This window comes from Empidonax traillii, unplaced genomic scaffold (genome assembly GCF_003031625.1).
Source record: "Empidonax traillii isolate 1590-97213 ecotype Southwest subspecies unplaced genomic scaffold, ASM303162v1 scaffold1728:size67659, whole genome shotgun sequence".
Lineage (NCBI taxonomy): Eukaryota > Metazoa > Chordata > Aves > Passeriformes > Tyrannidae > Empidonax > Empidonax traillii.
In genome coordinates, this window is record NW_020956921.1 from 33,031 (window position 1) to 52,001 (window position 18,971).

General features: G+C 36.5%; 1 protein-coding gene across 1 annotated transcript in view; it reads right to left on the bottom strand.

Moving 5' to 3' along the window:
- The window catches only part of LOC114070878 (cyclic nucleotide-gated cation channel beta-3-like), a gene marked incomplete at its 3' end in the record, with an annotated part of 59,083 nt that overhangs the window by 32,622 nt on the left and 7,490 nt on the right, over window positions 1-18,971 (bottom strand). The window contains 1 exon segment of the mRNA XM_027908493.1: window positions 12,667-12,778. Coding sequence (XP_027764294.1) covers window positions 12,667-12,778 — 112 coding nt within the window.

Below are 18,971 nucleotides of genomic sequence, written 5' to 3' on the forward strand. Positions count from 1 at the left end.
GAAAAACTTTGTCCCAATTACATGGAAATAGAGTTCTTGATCTTGCAATAGAGCTTTTAATACATTTATTGAGCCATGACATTGTGATTTACGATTATATTTATGACCTGTGTCTTGAAAAAATTATTTGTTTTTCTGAATAAATTATGGAGAATCTCTGATTCAGAAAATCAGTTTTCAAAAGGGTGTGACAATGCATAGCTATGCAGTTGTCCACAAAACATGATAGTATGGTTGAGAAAGATTTCAGTCAGACAGAAAAATGTAGTACTAGGCATCGTGAAATGTATTAATTCAAAAACATATCCTCAGTTTGTGCTGACAATCCCATAGTAATGTCATAGAAACCAGAACTCTCTATGTACCCCAAGTTCCAAGCCTAAGGTCACACATCCTAAATTACTAGGAGACCTAATGGCAGAAAAATATCGTCAGTCATTCTTTTGGCATAGGAACAGAGGCATTCCAAAAAGCTAACTTTAACTATTTTGATTTTGCTCCCTTTATAGTCAAAGGAAGGCTTCCCTGAGGAGAGGGTCAGAATGACTGAGATAAGTTTCTGCTGTGAATTGCCTGCAAAAGGCAATTCTGCTTTACCTGCACAGGAAGCTGATGGAGTTTAGAAGTGAGCTTTAATATTTTCTTTCATGACGTTGGTACAAAACGTAGTTGTGTAGTAATGATGTTTCATAGGACATTGGATTCGGAGGATTAAAAAGTAGGAATGATTCCTATACTGGAAAATTTGAATTATTTAGTCTGAGTAACAGAAATGAGAATGCACCTAATGCTCCATACAGCAGACGTACTTAGAATCAAAGTGTAAGAATTTCTTCTGTAAGTGCTGGGATCATCAAGATAAATATACAGGTGTCTAGTCAACAGCAAGATGCCTAAGAGCCCTATATAATCTGGCTATGAGAAACACAGGTGCAAATGTAACTCCAGAAAGCGTATGACGTATGGCCAGGGAAGGGAACAGTAATATTAGGATATAAGCCAATGTGAGAGTTATTTTGACTAGCTGTATTTAAAAGGCAAATTCACATAGGAAACTCTATAAAGTCTCTTAGAATGGCCAAGACTGCTGGGAATGTGGCTTTAAAAATGACAGCAAAGCAGATTGAGAGGCAGTAGAATTATTTTCTATAAATTCAAATTTTGGTGAAGAACCATGTAGGGAAAAGAAGTATTTGAGCTGCAGAACAGTAAGAAGAATATTGTAAGAAGAAAAAAATGTGAATAGAAACATAATTGATTAGTATGAGTTAAAGATCTGAGGAAAGTTTCTAGGCACTTTATGACCAGAATTCTAGGTAGCCTCTTAATGTGAGTGAGTAGCAACTGAACCAAGAGTGACAGACTTCAAGATTGTATTAGTTAGGATCATGGAAACTGTCGTAGGCTGTGATTCCCAGGAAAGCAAAAGAATCTATGCAGCATGACAGGAGACCCTTTTCAGCAAACAAACTCGAATTATATAAAAGGTTTGGAAAGTGAATAAGCAACTTAGCCTGTATTCTTACCATCAGATCTGCTACTACCGTAAATCTTAATAGCTCAAATGATAAGAAAGTGAATTTCTAAAATAAATATCTTAAAGTCTCGGAACAAGTTGTTGACTCATTAGATTCCACTGAATTTCAAAAAGCTCTAAATTCAATTTTAAGTTCCACTAGTAGTCTTGGAACAATTATCTTCCTTTGATCCATCATCTCTTCTTTTAGTCACAGAATCATCAAGGTGGGAAGACACCTTCAAGATCACCAACAGTCAACCAAGCACCACCACAATCACTCCTAAACCACATCCCCAAGTACCAGCAGATACCTCTTGAACACTTACAGAGGTGGTCACTCTACCACTTCCCTGGGCAACTTATTCCAATGCTTAAACACTTTCAGTGAATTTTTTTTTCTAATATCAAATTTGAAAGTCCCCTGACAAGGGAAAATGTTTGAGAGAGCCTTATCTTTAGTGATACAGATTATGTCTTTCTCTATTTGCTACCTGTTTTGAAATACTGGCATTATATTAAATTTTCTTTGCAATAAAAAAAGAACAAATTACATTTCTTTTTTAATTTTTTTTTAGGATTGAGTTATTCTTCACAATGAAATTTGATTTTAAACTGATGTTACTTTTGTCCTACTATATGTTTTATTACACATTTCATTAATGTAAACATAGTGATATCATAATATTTGGGTTGGCTTTGGTTTTACATATATATACAAGCAAGAATCATAGAATCATAGAATCATAGAATCATAGAATCATAGAATAAATTGGGTTGGAAAAGACCTCCAAGATCATCAAGTCCAACCCCTGATCCAACTCCAATTACTATATCATGGCACTAAGGACCACATCCAATCTCTGCTTAAAAACCTCCAGGGATGGTGAATCCACCACCTCTCTGGGTAGGCTGTTCAAGAATGGGTCATAAGCATTTATAAGCTTCATGTGGACAACATGTAAATAAAACTTTCCATTGGAATGCATGACTTTCCCTTAGTTTAGAGTCTGTACAGAAATCATGCTTGTTTGGGTGCATTTCGCAGGTCTCATGTTGTATTCAGAAAGCAGAACAGTTATGGAAACAACAGCGCTTGAGGAAGGTACTGTGTGTCAGAGTTATTTACTTGTATTGGACTCAGAACAAACTTCCTGCTGGAGTAAAGTCTGAAATCTAATAATCTGGGCTGCATGAGATTCCTCCTGTTTAGTTCAAAGATTTGTCACAACAGCTTCTTTGACAATCGTGCTAGTTATTATGTCACAAGAGTCTGTGAATCCTCTAATCTTCTTTACACTTCTGTCTCAGGAGAAGTCTGCCTTAATACTGAACACTCACTGAGACACCAGATTAAAATGTGAATGAGATTTTATTTTATTTACAATTCTGCAGTAGGAACTATGCAAAGAAAGTAGTATGAATGCTCATGGTATGAATTAGCTATGAAAAAAATCAGCTTTTTTTAAGGCAACTGGTGATATAAAGTTGTTTAATTGCACTAGATTTTTACTGTGATGTAAAAAACATAATTTCTAAAAGTAATTGTTTTAGAACAAAGGTATAATATTCTAAGGAAGTCATTGGGTCTTTCTTATCTGTAAGTAAATAAATCAATCTGGGATATCTTCCACTTATCAGGAATTTTTAAGGATATCTCTTATTATATACACATAATGTCAAAATACATTTAAATTCAAACTCATAACTTATTAATATAAGCATATAATAATTTATGCCTACATAAAAAAAAAAGTCTTAGAGTATGATCCAGTGCTGTACAGAGCTCATGAGCAGCACAACACAAATCCTTCTTCCAATTTTCTATTCTTCAGTTTTTATTGATATGCAGAGAATTAAAAGCTAAAATTAAAACACCATAAAATTTCCCTACTGAATTTTTTAAAACATTTTTAAAAAGTCTCAAATTAGAAAAAGTTATTTTCAATAAATGCTTTCATTTCTCATCTGTTTTCATGCAGACTCTAAAGTAATCATACAATCATAAGACTGCAGAAAAGTTTGAGACATCCCGTAATCCTAGTTCCCAAAGCTCAAGGCAGAATGAGATAGATTCTTGTCTAACCTGTTCTTAAACCTGTCTAGTGATGGCTATTCCACAATCTTCCTAAAGAATTTATTCTAGTGTTTTACTACCTTCATTTTACATTTTTTTCTCGACATAAAACTCTTTCAGTAAAATTTGTCCTATGCACTGTGGACATGGAATAAAATGTATTGCGCCTTCTCTTTTATATCACTTTTTAGCTGTTTGCACATTTTTGTTTTCTCACTTTTTTATTTGTTTGTTTGTGGGTTTGGGTTTGTGGTTTTTGTTTGTTTGTTTTTCTTTTTTCAGACAAAATATTTGGGACAAAGGTAATAGTTTTAAGATGACTAAGAATAATTGTTAATTTCATAATTTCCAGTGCACAGAGGTGTGCATAACTGGGTAAGAGTCTTTTAGATGGCATAAGCTTCAGGAATCTGTATTTCAAGCAGTAAAGTTAAAAGAGAAAGAAGTGGTGGTATAGATTCAGCATACATGGCAACTAAAGTTGCTCCACTACTGGGAGGCTGAACTTCATGCCATGTACTAATGCCTTTGGTAATTACCTTGGTGTGACCGTCTTTGTTGCAATTTTACCTTCATTAGTGGCAAACTGTCATACAGCAACCTGTGTAGAAACTCACTATGTTCACCTTTTCCAGGATCACAAAGAAATAGGGTGAGAGAGAGACAGAATCAAATCCTCTGATATGAGTTCCAGTTGTCACTATTTAAGACCATCCTTTCCCCTTCTACAGGCTTCTGATACATTTTTTTCCAAATTCAGCAACAAAGTAGGCATGTTCCCTGCAGACACAAATCATCACACATCTCCTCCTGAATATCATTTACCCAGGGCACTGAATAAGATTTGACTGCCAGATCTGTTTGACTTCTCATCTCACCCTCACATTTTCACCTGTCACTGTTTCCTCTGGTCGTCTCTTGGGCTGTACAACATAGGATGTTTTAGACCTAAATAGCTCATATTTGGAAAATGAGTAAACAACTGCAGACATGGTATTTTAATAAAACATGTTGGACCAAATTAAATATAGGCATGAATACTTACACTTGTCACGAAATAATAACCAGTTTTCTTCTACTAAATAATAGTAAACATTATGTCTTAGATTTATATGCCTCTTAGATTTATCAAGAGAGACCCTGATATATTTGCAAATTTTTGGTACAAATGTGATTTAAACAACTGCAATTTAAATATTAATGTTTTATATTGCACACAGTAATGCACCTGTCACAATGCTCATTGCTGTGTGTTTTTTCCCTGAGAATGACTCAACAGATAATAGCAGAGATAATATTTTGAATAAATTATAATTTCTTCCTTTACAAAAAAGGTTGTTTCTTACTTTGAAAAATATTAAGTCAGTGGAGGATTTGCACAAAATGCTTTTAATTAAAGAAATAAATCACTGACAAATTATTACAAATTCTTACATATTCTAAAAAAAAAAAAAATCTTCCATTTATACAGCCAGAAATGAATATATATGAATATTATGACCATATAATTTAAAATAATGACATGAAAGAAGAAAAAAAGCAGCATTTCAGACTATATAATGACATTCCTATCCCTTTACTCACTTCATTTAATCTTCAGTGAAAAACTTCCGAATTCTCTACCTTTTTAATTTCAAGCTACCTACTTGATTATCATACAGACTGAATGGCATTAAATAACATGGGTAACTGCATCCTGCAGAACAGATGGAATTTGAAAGCTCTAGGAAAACACATCTCAGCAATAATTACAGCAAGTTTAATCCATTTTGGTACAGGCCGCACACCATCACCTTTTTATTTAATTTGCAGGTTCTCCATGTAGTCATTGCAGAAATTCAAATCCAAGAACTAAAAGTGACAGGCTCTGAAGTAAAAAAATACCTAAGTAGAAGGAATATAAGTGCCAAGGAAAGTACTTTTATTTTCTAACACATTAATGTCTTTTCAGTCAAGCTTAAAAAATGTACTGGATACATTCTCTCTGTTTACAATTTTAAGTAATGCAGTGATTAGCTGGAAAAAACTTAGGAAATATATAGTTTCTCTATAAAATGTGTTTTTAACTGCATTTTAACTGGGATTTTTTTCCGAAGGCCCAGCATTGGCCTTGTTTTACTTCATCTCAATTTGATTGGAGTTTAGTGCCATGAGTGTCACCTTCTTGTGTCCCGACAGGAATCAAGGATTTCTGGAGACTGCAGACGGTTGATACTGGGTTCTGTTTCACCGGTGCGTGGAGATTTTGTTCTTGTGATAGGACATAGTTTCACTAAGATGCATCTACTTGGTGAATTGATGTGTTGTAACTAGTGTATAGCAAGCACTAATAAGCACGGTAATTTTCTTGGTCAAGGTAATTGAGGTAAATGAAGTGCATTACTCACTAAGAACATGCTACCAGCAGGAGTTCTCTTTATTAGCCTGGTTATGCACCACATAGAAAATTGCCTCTTAATCTTTGTTTTGTTTTCTTTTTTTGCTATTAGCCAAATTAAAGAGGAAAAAAATCTCCTTTATGGGCCTGAGAATGACTTGTATAGTCTATTAGGTAATAGGATGTGGCTGTGAAAAGGGCAAACTACAGGCATAAAATTCAGTCTTCCTGAACCATCCGTGTTCATATGGCAGTTTGAAGCACTGAAGCTCCCTTCTGTTTGAAAATGTGTTTCTGCATTTGAAAAAGCAGAATCAGAAGCATAATCTTTCTGGGTGGGAATGTTGAATTTTTTTTTTTTAATAATTGTTAATATTTTATTTAAATTTCTTTAGTGTATTTTATATTAACTTTTTTTTCCATAATAGCTAGGTTCTGAAGGTGGAATATCACATATAGTATTTTGTTCCTCTCTAATCATAACTGAGAATGTGTAAGAACTTGAGATGAAGTCTAAGAGCATAGGAAGTACCAGTTACCTACCGTATTTTTTTTTCTTTATGTGATCTTGGCCTGCAAATATGGATTATTATCTTACACAGCACTTTGCAGAGTGGGGTTCATGATCTTTGGCTGAGGTTTCAGAGTACTGCCTTAGTATAAATAGTACGTTGTAATCTCTTTGATAATCTGGGAAGATGAAACAGTCTTACAAATTTAGCTGGGCTTAAAGGCTTTTAAAAGACACAGAGGAGAGAAAAAGGTCATAAAAGCTCTTTGTGTCCCTCCATTTTCTCTCATCTATCCTCTCAGATGCTTTGTTTACTATTCTTCCTACTTTTTCTTGAACTTGCTGTGACTTCTTTGTCTCGTTCCCTGATGCCAGACATCCACTACTATTTTTCCCTTAGGCATCCATCTGCTTTTACCTGCCAGAACACTTTATGCAGTCCTGTTCTTCATCAGATTTATCGTGCCACGGGCTCCACATCTGCTTCCAGCCTTCAGCGTGGCGTCATGCAAAGGTTTCACATTAACCTCTCCTGTGTCACGTTTGTGATCACGTCAATCATGGTTTTCTGATTACCTTTTTTTGTTAGATTTTGGATTCCAAACAGTATTCTCACAAAGCATTTTGTCACTTTCTTTTGTGTACAAATGGCTATATTTGTCTGCCTACAGAGGGCCGGGTCTTGTCCTTGTGGGTCCCCGGTGATGTGCCAGGTTTGCTAATGTGCTATGCAGTACCTCACAGGAAATGCTTGCATGGCAGCTCAAAAAAGTGCAGGATTGTGTGTGCACATACATGTTTTTACAAACCCTCCACAACAGAAAGCAATTCCCACATTATAAAGGCTGCAATGACACTTTGTGCTAGTTCCTTGTTAATAAGGCTCCACTATCTTCTATTACAGTGCAAATGAGGTCCTGAGTGTTCTTCTGCTCCCTCATTTCTTGTTGTGAAAAGAGGGATAGTCTTAGCTAGCCCTTCCAGAGGTTATTATTGCTCACTGAATAGCTGTTTGTGAAAATTGCCTAATGCTCTGTTACATTATCATTATTGATGGAAGAGAGAAACAATATATTGGCAGACATGGACAATTTGTGTGCAATCCCTTCCAAGCCATTAGGAAAGAGACACTAAAAGTTTCTGTCACTGGGCCGTAATTCAGCTCTTGGCACGTCGTCCGTTCTTGCTTGTCTTCTCTTTCAGACATAGCGTTCAGGTGGCTGAGACCAGTGTTGCATCTGTATACTTTATACTAATGTCTATCCTCATGTACTGCTGCATTTTAAAAAATGAGGATATGCTGAGAGGGAAAAACTGATTTTTTTTTTTTTCTTGTGGACGAACAATTTCTATTGGATTTTTTAGGAGCAAATGCAGTATTTGTCAGAGTTGTCATTCACTTAACAAGAGAAAAAATATTTATTCTTTTAGAGAAAGTTCAAAACACTATTTTCCTGCTGATAGATACTACAAGCTGTGTACCACCATGAGTAAAAAGTTACTCTATTGCAGCTGAACTGGAAGAGGGACACATCTGGTGCACAGTCTTGCAAACTGTCATATGTATAAGTAGTCTTACTGATTTCTGATAATGACACTAATATAATTGTTCAAAAAGCAATATTACCTAAGATTTTAAAGTTTAAAATCCTTATGTGAAAGCTCCTTACTTTCTCCTTAAATACTGCATGGAGTGACATGGATCTGATTCAAATGAAAAATGTGCTGTTCCAAACAGGACAACTGCTTTCTCTCTTCCTTACTTTATGTCTCTGAGCCTCCACAGGTGCATTTAAAAAATTAAATCTCTCAGTAGCAGCAGATAAAGTGAAACCTTTTCTATTAACAAAATTTCCATGAAAGTTGAGATTCTCTGGATGTATGTGTTGTGAATAAATATAGGTATTCACAAATTTCATTTTATCATGTATATTACTCAGGGGTTGTCTCTTGGCTTCCTTCAGGGATCCCTTGCTGCAATCTGAAATATAGCTGGGCAAAATCTGAAATTCCAGCTAAGAAAAGTCCACCAGTGACTTCCCCAACCTTGATTTCCATAACAGTGTCATAGAATGGTTTTGTTTGCAAGAGACCTTTAAAGATCATTTTGTCCAACCCATCTGCTATGGGCAGGGACAGGCTCACCATGATCATGTTGCTCAGAGCCGTGTCCAACCTGACCTTGAACACTTCCAATGATGGGGCATCCCCAGGTTCTCTGACAAACCAGTGTCTTACCACCTTCATCACAAAAAAATTTCATCCTCGTATCTAGTCTAAATCTGCACTCTTAAAATTTAAAACCATTACCTCTTCTTGTATAGCAACAGGATCTGCTAAAAAGTCTGTCCTCAGTACTGGAAGGCTGCTATGAGTTCTCCACAGAGCCTTCTCCTCTCTAGGCTGAACAATCCCAACTCTCTCAGCCTTTCCTCATAGGAGAGGTGCTCCACTCCTCTGATTATTTTTGTGGCCCTCCTCTGGACCCGCTACAACAAGTCCATGTCTTTCCTGTACTGAGGACTCCAGAGCTGGATATAATACTCCTGGTGGAGTCTCAACAGAATAGAGTAGAGGAAGGCAAATCACCTGCTGAACACACTGTTTCTTTGATGCAGCCCAAGGAAAAGTTGACTTTCTTTCTTCTGAGTAGACATAACCACCTCATAGCTAATTTTTCATCCACCAATATGTCTCCAAGTCCATCTCCACAGGTCTGATCTCAATCTATTTCTCACACAGGCTGTATTGATACTGGTAATTAACCTGACCTATGTGCAGAACATTGCACTTGGTCTTTCTGAACTTTATGAAGTTCGTGGGAGCCCACCTCTCACATCTGTCAAGGTCTCTCTGGGTGGCATCCAATCCCATCCATTCCCTCCTGGGTGGAAATCACAGCACACAGTTTGGTGCTGCCCAATACCAACCCCAAGGGACACCATTCATTACCGATCTCTATTTGAGTAGTATCCAAATATAGATTAACAGTGGCAGGGAAAATTCCTGGCCAATGGGACTCTTAGTTGACTATCCTGACTATCCTAACAGTTCTTGGTGTGTCTTTGACTAATCAAACTAGCACTTTTCCAAATAACTCCCAGGTATGGAAATACCTAGAAATTAGCAATGAGCAAACTCTTCAGGAGGCATTTGTTATTGTTCTAGTTGGCCTCCGTGCTGGGCAGTGACTTGAGCGTGTTTCATTTATTGCTACTTTTGTGGACTACACATATCTATTTGACTCAAATTCTCAAAGATTTTCTCTTGTGATAAAGGTAGTTGATTTCCTTCAAAATATTCTAGTGAGCAGATCTGAACACATAGACTCAAGAAAGCAGTAACTTTGATCAAGAACAATGTCTGAATAGACTTCTATGAATCTTCAGAAGCAATTAATTAAATTTTTTCAAAGGATATTTTAAAAATGATTCTCCCTCCAGCTCATACAATAGATCTGTTTAGTTTAGTTTCATGCCAAAGCAATGACACCAGCACCATGCCTTCCAAGCTCTACTGCAGAATTTGGTGGGTAACTGTTTTGCCAGTTGAATTTACCAAATATTTACTGTATTTTTAGAAGCTGTTGCTCAGATTAGACTGACTAGATTTATCTGGATGTACATATGACTCTGAGTCAGAACAGTTCTAGGAAGAAAATGTTTAACATAAACATTTTTAATTTCCTTTTAACAGGCAGATTCTGTTTCTACTAATAAGCAACATATCTCTTTGTTTCATAAGCATATAGTAATTATGTTAACCATGGTTACAGGATTTTCCAGTGGCACTGTAAGTGTCTAATAACTTATTGTAGAATGATAAAAAAAGATTCTTTATCTAGGTTTAAATTTTTGACCTACTAATTCCCATTTAAATTACTAAGTTATTTATAAAATTTCCATTCTTTCTAATTGCATGCACTATTTTATAGAGGCATTTGCAGTAGCATTTTGTTTGATTATTCTTTGTCAATGCAGTACAAAGTCTGTCTTGGTAAAGGAGAGGAAATAGGTAATCATCTTTATAAATTACCTCCATGTCAGGAAAAGACTTTAGTTTTGTGTCATCAGGATAGTCAAAATAAGAGAAAGTAAAGACAAGTATGACAACTTTCTACCCTTTTCCAGACTGAGTTTATTTGTTTTTCTCCATTCAAAGTGGTCTCAAAAGGCAGGAACTTCATGAAGCTTAGCAAAGGAAATGCAAATTTCCATATATGGAATGCAATAACCCCTCGTGAAAGTAAAGGGTTGGAGCTGACTGATTAGAAAACAGCTTTGCATAAAAGGATCTGGTGGTCCTGGTAGGCAAGAAATTGAATATGAATCCACAGTGTAATCTTGCTGCAGTGAAGGCTAACTACTTGATCTCATTCAGAAAAAGCATTGGGGTGCACAGCAAAAGGAAGACAGATGACAGAAGAAAGTTAAAGCAAAGGAAAATTTAATTCTACCTAATTTTCATAATAAGGGTGGTCAAATGGTGGACCAAATTGCCCAGAGAAACTGTGGAAACTCCATTCCTGGAAATATACATTCACAATTACACTGAACAAAGTTCTAGGCAACCTACTCTATCTGGGAATTAGATCAGGTTAGATCTAATTAATCTCTAAATGCTCTTAGCAGGTGTTTGGACCTCATTCCTTCTGAAGAGCTTTAAAGATCTATGAAGATCTTTATCTTCAGCAGTGACAGTGGCATCAAGTACAGCCTCAGCAAGTTTGCAAATGACACCAAGGTGAATGGTGCAGTTGACACACCTGAAGAATGGGCTGCCATCCAAAGGGACTTGGGCAAACTTAAGAAGTGGGCCCACAGGAATCTCATGAGGTTCAAAAAGGCCAAGTGCAAAATTCCGTCCTGGGTTGGGGCAACCTCCAGTATCCATACAGGCTGGGGTATGAATGAATGGAGATTGGTCCTAGGGTGCTGGCAGATGAAAAGCTGGATATGAGAGAGAGACAATTGTATCCTGGACTGCATCTAAAGAAGTTGCCAGCAGGTTGCTGGAGCTGATTCTTCCTCTCTACTCTGCTCTACCTGGAGCACCATATTCAGCTCTGAAGTTGTCGTGACAAAGATGAAGACCTGTTTTAGTAGGTCCCGGGGAGAGCCACAAATATGATCAGAAGGCTGGAGCATCTCTCTTATGAGGAAAGGCTGAGACGGAGTTTTTAAACCTGGAGAAAAGAAGGCTTTAGAGAGACCTTTTTGGTGGCCTTTTAGTACTTAAAAGAGGCTTTTAAGAAAGATGAGGACAAACATTTTAACAGGTTGAAGTATGACAAGGTGTTTTGAACTTGGAGAGGGCAGACTTAGATTAATATAAAGAAGAAATTTTTTACCTTGAGAGTGGTGAAACACTGGTACAGACTGCCCAGAGAGGTGGTGGATGCCCCATCCCTAAAAACAGTCAAGGTCAGGTGGAATGGGGCTCTGAGCAATCTGATCCAGTTGTAGATGTCCCTGTTATTGCAGAAGGGTTGGACTAGATGACCTTTAAAGGTCCCTTCCAACCCAAACAAGTCTACGAACCTATGCATCTGTGAATCTGTGATTCGGTAATAAATGTAGACTATTCTAAGATTATTGTTTCCTAGACTTCAGAATTATTTCTATTTTAGCAAAACAGTCACCTCAGCTTTTTCCAAAGGCTGAATGACCCTAGATTTTCCCCTGAAGTAATATTACTGTTTAATTTATTTTTCTCTTCTCAGGAAGAGGTAGTACTAATCCTCTGCTTGGGGACACTAATGTTGATTTAATGGTACAACTAAGAAAAAAAATAAGCAGGGTAAAAAGTTTCAAGTCAGAGCGATGTGACAAACATTCCAGGTATTCGGGACAGCATTCTGGGACTTTGTTCTTTGCTAAGGTAGAGCAATAATAATTGAGCAACAGTACTGTTAAAATTAGCGTGTAAGAATAGTTGAGCAAATCCTTTTTCTCATTCCTGCAGTTTAGGGTGACATACACAACAAATTATCAAATGCACATACTGAGTGAATGCCTCATATCTATGCTGCCTTAGAATTGAAATAAAGCTCTTCAGATCCTTACAGGAGGGATTTAAAAAAAAATTAAATAAATGGAATGGTACTTTTAAAGAAATGGAACACAGAAATGTTAGATCATGATGTCAGGGGAAAAGCTTCAAATTTTTAAATTGAGTTTACTCACTTAGCTTCTTCTTTCCCATCTTTGAGTTGCTGGTTTTCCTGTTGAGTTGTCTTAGTTGGTTCAGTTGAGTTTTCAGTTTTTGAAGGCTCTGGTGCTTTTGTTGTTTCTGTAGCTAGAAAAAAGGTTTTACTTTTTTGAATAAAAATTTTTAAAGAATTATAATAATACTTTTAAAGGAATCACATTTTGTCCAGCATTTCTGCAGTGAACAAGCACTACATGATACTGCTTGGGGGACTTGACCTCTTAACAATTTCCTGCATAAATCTATTTCAAAACCAGCTGTACAGAACATGTTTATGATAAATACACCTTTTAGAATATGTAATTTACTTGTGGTTTTTAAATTAGGTGCATCAGTACCCAGCTCAACAATGGTCAATACAGAGCTCTTCTATATTTATGAGGGACAGGAACTCCTGAGGTATGATAAATTTTAGCATGTGCTTATTTATAAAAATTGTAGAGGACAGATGGATAGACCTGTCCAGAAATGTCTTGTGAAATACAGCAAGAAAATGAAGAGTAGCTTTTGCTTATGCATAGAAATGCTAATAACATTATTTATACTGCAGGGTTTGAACTGCATTAAAAATGTTTTTGCTTCAGCTGCCATGACAGTCCCGTTTGTTGCTGAGTAAATTATGATAGGAATATATCATTAAGCATGTGAGCATGTCATACTTGGGCTGGTCTTTTTCTTCATTTCTGTTACTATTAAGTTTTTTAAAGGAGTCACAAGTAGGAAGCTTATAGAGTTTAAAACAACTGATATAGTCTCTTGCCATTTAAGTGGCCTTAAGTGATCTTTTTTTTACAGTTGATCCTATATCTTCATTTTAAATTTTTATATTGAAAAATAATTTGATAGCTCTCATCAGTCTGACACTTTGTATAAAGGAGGGACAAGCTCAGCCTTCATAAATACTTTCATTACATGATTATAGAGGAAAAAGCTTGACAGCAAAGCGTCTCAGCAAATAAATCAGGAGCCTGTTATGTATTCTGTATTTTAAGTTCAAGACATCTCAAAGAAAATCAAACCTTGACTATTTTGGGCGGACAGTGTAAGATTACTCTTCTGATAGTTAAGCTCCATATTTAGAGAGCTATTCATTTCAGAGAAGTAAAGGCAATTGCAACACTAAACTGTCAAGCTACTTAGCTGGAAGGTGGTTGCTTGAAATTGCATTGAAACAAAACTTTGTGAAGGACTGTGGGCCAGTTTGTTTATAGCACTTGATATACCAAACTACCCTCCTAATTCGGATTTGGGATCATATGTTCTTTCAGGCATCTATTAAGAACAGAAACTATGTTTCTTGAGCTGAGTTTCAGATTTCTACCACAAAGACAATTGATTACAGGACCAATGGGGCATTTCTAGATTTATTTTCTTAGTATTTAGGTTAAGAAGCAAGAACATCATGTGTGAGCCCTGCTACTCTTACAGGAATTCATTTTTTTAACAGGACCAAAGGCAAGATCTAGACAGAAGAGTCTGTGGATGCTGGAAATGCTCAGCCCACAGACCAACATGCAACTGAAGTGAGAAAAAGAAATCCATGTTCCCCAATAAGCTGGTTAACTGGGTTTTGACTTAGCAAGTTAGGAGTTAATTTTCATGTAGTCCCTTGGAGAAATGTAGCACTTCTGAGTATGAGGAGATAGTTTGCAGGATTTGTATCACTTAGGACCTGTGAACTGGAAAGATGTTTTTGAGGAATTTCATTTAAAACTCTGACACGCAATTGAATTTTATGGCTTGAAATGCAGATTATTGTTTCCTTTCTGCAGCAGTCAGTATTGCAGTAGTATCTTGCGGAAAAGTCTGTTAAAATACGTCAGTAGGGAATGTTTCATGAATGTTACCTGAAGGATCTGCCAGTGAATTTTCAAGATACAGAATAGCATGCATTCAGGGAAATGAAGACTGCAATGAGGACTGTTACTGTTGCTATCCACCGGAATTTTAAAGAAAACATGAAAGAGTTTCTACAATTTGATTTAAGGGGTTCAAAATTCTTTTGTGGGAGATCCAACCAAAAAGATTGGTGGTGGGTTGTTTTTTTTTTTGTTTTGTTTTGTTTTTTGTTTTTTGTTTTTTTTTTGGAAGGAGGAATTTTGAAGTGGGTTCAGGCTTCTAACACAGTGAATACATTCTCACAGTGAAATAAAATTTATTTCTCCTAGGCATTTCATGGCATCCTATGTAAGAAAATCAGAGAAGCTGTAGTTACAGAAAATAAAGGGGGATTGGACCTATTTATAACTGATTAATTTGTGAGTCTTGCTACTGAACCCTAACCTGTTAAATTTCTATTTAACCCTTTCAGGGGATCTCTACAAATCATGCTACTTACTGTGCTCTCCTTGGCACACAATCCTTCTGTGATTTTGGGATCAGTATGAGATGATGTAGAAAAGAAAATGAGAACCAAAGATTTCAGCATTTGCTGCAGTTTCCGGTCCTTTCTAAATTCATGGCTTCCAGTTCTTCCTGCCCTGACTCCGCCAGCCAAAAAGCCATGTACTCAATCAAGAGTGAAAGCAAGGCAAATCTCAACATTTCTGTACTCGTCTCACTTTTGGGAATTTTCTTTATTATAGTAGTTGCTTCTAGTTGCATCTATACTAGTATAGAATACAACCTGATATGAATAATCAGAACAGTGAAATGGTGCTGAAGCATGGCATCCAATTTGTGTCTGTTAGATATAAACATCTGGCATATCTGGCAGATGTATTTCAAATGAGGTCTATTGTTATCCTCTGAAATTAATGACAATCAGCAGTTTGAGTAAAGTAGTTTGACTCATGGAGTGTTTCCTCTGGTTTAGTTTTACTCTAAAGGAATCCACTTCCTAGAGGTTTTTTGGTGGAAAAAGCAGAGCAAAGCAGGGTATAATCAGATTTTTTCAGAAGGGTATTCTTCATTTAAAATAAAATGCCAGTGTAGACATATTATTCAGTGTAATAGACTCCTGAATAAGACAATTCCCTGGAATGACAACATGTATGAGAAGCAAAGACCTCAAAGTAAGAAATATATGGTGCTTGCACACAAAAATTCCATTGCAGAAGGGTTACAGCTTCTCAGCCTGCTAGATATTCTCAAGTAATTCAGTCTGATGTCTGAAGCCACACTGGCCATTAAATGCTGACTGGACTCAGACTGATGGAAAACCTTGTAATCCCATGAATATTCCAAACTTTTACATACAAAAGTTAATAAATTTCTAGGACCAGCACAAGGTTTATTTCTATTAAGATTAGAATAGCGTGGTCTAACACCACTGCCAGTGTGCCAACTTTTAATTGTCTCTTTCTATGTGAAATTGTGAGGAATACCTGCATAATCACATTTTAAAAAAAACCAGTTGCCTCTTCATGGTTTAAATCTAGCTTGTAGCCCTTCGACTTATGAGACCAGGCCCAAGAGAATACCTTTAAGAACAGCATGGTAGTCAGTTTAGGGAAAATTTAGCCTACAACAATTAAGTTTCCAGAACAGATAATGATCCAGCAGCCAGATGGTAGGCTTACAGGACAACAAAGAAATCTTCTGTTTGCTCTGCATAACTTTGGTCATTGTAAAGAAATCATGAGTGTGGAAAAAGAGGTAGAATCATGCCAAGGCGCCACTGGTGTCTACACAGCTCACTGGTGTCTACATGTTCTAGATATTTGGACTGCCCATAAGAATAATATATTTTAAAACTGAATTGGGTAAATGTTGATGGTTCTGTTTTAAAATGGAAAGTGACAGTTGTGGAAGTGTTACTTTGTGGGCAAAACAATGCTAAATGGAATTCCTCAAAAAGATATCTGATTAAATTTAGAGGCCCACTGAAACCTTGTCATACCAGTGACCTGTCTAGGACAGCAAGGAATAAGGAACAAGACACAAGTCATGAGACCTATTTGTTTAGCTTTTTTAGTCTTTCAGATTTTTCACAGGTTTTACCTCTTCCAGGAAAGAATTAGACCAGGAAAAAAATCTTGTTCTTTGACCATGAATACTGTAATGGTTCTTCCAGCAATAGAGCATAAGATTTTTATTTTCTGTCATAGTAAGTAGTTAGCAAAAAGAAGGGCTGATTAATTCATCATTTCTTCTACTTCCAAGTCCTATTTCTGCTGCTCCTGATGTTATTCAAAAGTCTTGGAATTTTAAAGGGTAATTACCACCATCTTGACTCCAAAGGTCAGTGTGGAGACTGAAGTGCTGAGATACCAACCTGTTTTTCAGAGCAAGAGAAGAGATTGCCTGAGCAAGCAGCTCTGAACAGCAGTAGGATGCGTAGGGATAGAAGAAAAAGCACTTTGCACTGTGAAGACCAAGAGTCCTACTTGTAATTCAGCATCAGTGTCCATGCCTGTGGAGCAGTCACACAATCTAAAGGGACTTTCTTCCAGAAAAGTAATAAAACTCATAGATCTCTCAGTCACTAGACTGGCTTTAAAATTTCTATTTCTTGGATCACTTATGTCCAGCACACATTTCACAGCCATAATAACTGGACTGTATCACCAGAAATGTATTCACTTTATTGCAAATAAAAAAGGAGAAAAGCAAAATGTCAATAAAAAATTAGTTTTGAGCTATAAAGATATGAGTAAGTGTCTGCAGAAAGTAGCCATTTGAGTCCAGAACAGAAAAAGTTCTTCCCTTCAGGAAGGGAAGAATTTCTTCTCCGGAATTCCCAGTCAGCTCCATTGCCTTGTACTAACAGTCTGACCATAATCTTATCTATGCTTCCCCTCACATCTGTAGTGGTTGGGTATATGTGAAGGTTGAGCTTGTCATGGCTAGCAATTACTTATAAAAAGTAGAGTTCCCTGAGCTGCTGCTTTGCCTGTTCAAAAGCACATTTTACACAACCCGATCATTGGGTGACGTAATCTCACTTCATTTTGAATCCACAAAATATTGTTTTACAGAATGATTTACAAAACCTTGACTCACTTGTATGTTTTGGTTTTTGGTTTTTTGTTTGTTTGTTTGTGGTTTTTTTCTTTTGTGGAAGCTGTATTTCAATCAGAACACTCCAGTATAATGTCTATGTCATATTAATTAAATATATGGTCAAATACTTTCTTTTATTGCTAACTATTTTGTGGCTTTTACAAACATGTAGGCATTTTAAAATACACTGATGCCTAAAAACTACTATATGATCACACAACGATAATGTTATACTAAATATAGTTAATTGACTTGTTATGTGTGTAATTCAGTTGCAAATGCTAGCACTCAGTTCTGATGTTTATTACCAGGATTAATGAAGGCAATGTTTATTTAAAGAACATCTAATGTGGTTCTTTTGTGTTCCTTCAGTAGTGAAAGTAGTCCTGAAAATATTATTGGCCTGAACTTTCTTGATCATATTTTCAAGACTAAGCAGAAACAAAGAAGGGAATTAGGCATGGTAGAGAAAAAGAGGAGAAAGGAATACTTTATTTTTCTTCTGTTGAGTACATACATTTAATGGTTGCCTGAAAACCTTGTGTAGCTTGATGTTTGTGCTCTGTGCTGGTTTTGACTGAGGTAGAGTTAATTTTCCTCTCAGTGGCTGGTATGTGTTATGGTTTGGATCTGTGCAGGACATGGGATTAATAATGTAAAGATGTTTTTATTATTGCTTAGCAGTTCTTAGCCAGAAACAAAGCCTTTTCTGCTTTTTGTACTGCCATGCTGACAACACAGCTGATCTATCCTAAGGGATACTCTAGACCACATGACATCATGCTTAATATATAAAGCATATATAAAGTGGAGGAAAGAAGTAGGAGCAAAGTTTGGAGTGATGCTGTTTGTCTTCCCAAGTAACCATTATGTGCCATGGAGCCCTGCTCTCCTGGAGATGGATGCACATCTGCCCTCGAGAAGAAATAAATTAATTCCTTGTTTTGCTTTGCTTGTGTGTATGGCTTTTGCCTTCCCTAATAAACCGTGGTTATCTAAACCCACGAGTTTTTTAGCTTTTACCCTTACAGTTTTCTCCCTGATCCTGCTGAAGGGGGAGTTGAGCAAAAGGCTGCGTGGGGCTTGGTTGCTGGCTGGGGTTAAACCACAACATGCTCGTATGACAAAACCATTTTAGTCAACATACGAACAAGGTTGATAATTTTAATGGTGCATGGAAATACTTGAGCATAGACAGCATTGTTTGAAACAGTAAACACTGTGTAAAGACATGGGTAGATCCTGCTAGTAGGAGACAAAGTGGCTAATGTTTGAGTAATGGGTTTTTTTTCGCAGTGACATATATCCTTTAAAAATATAGTTTTAAACACTTAAA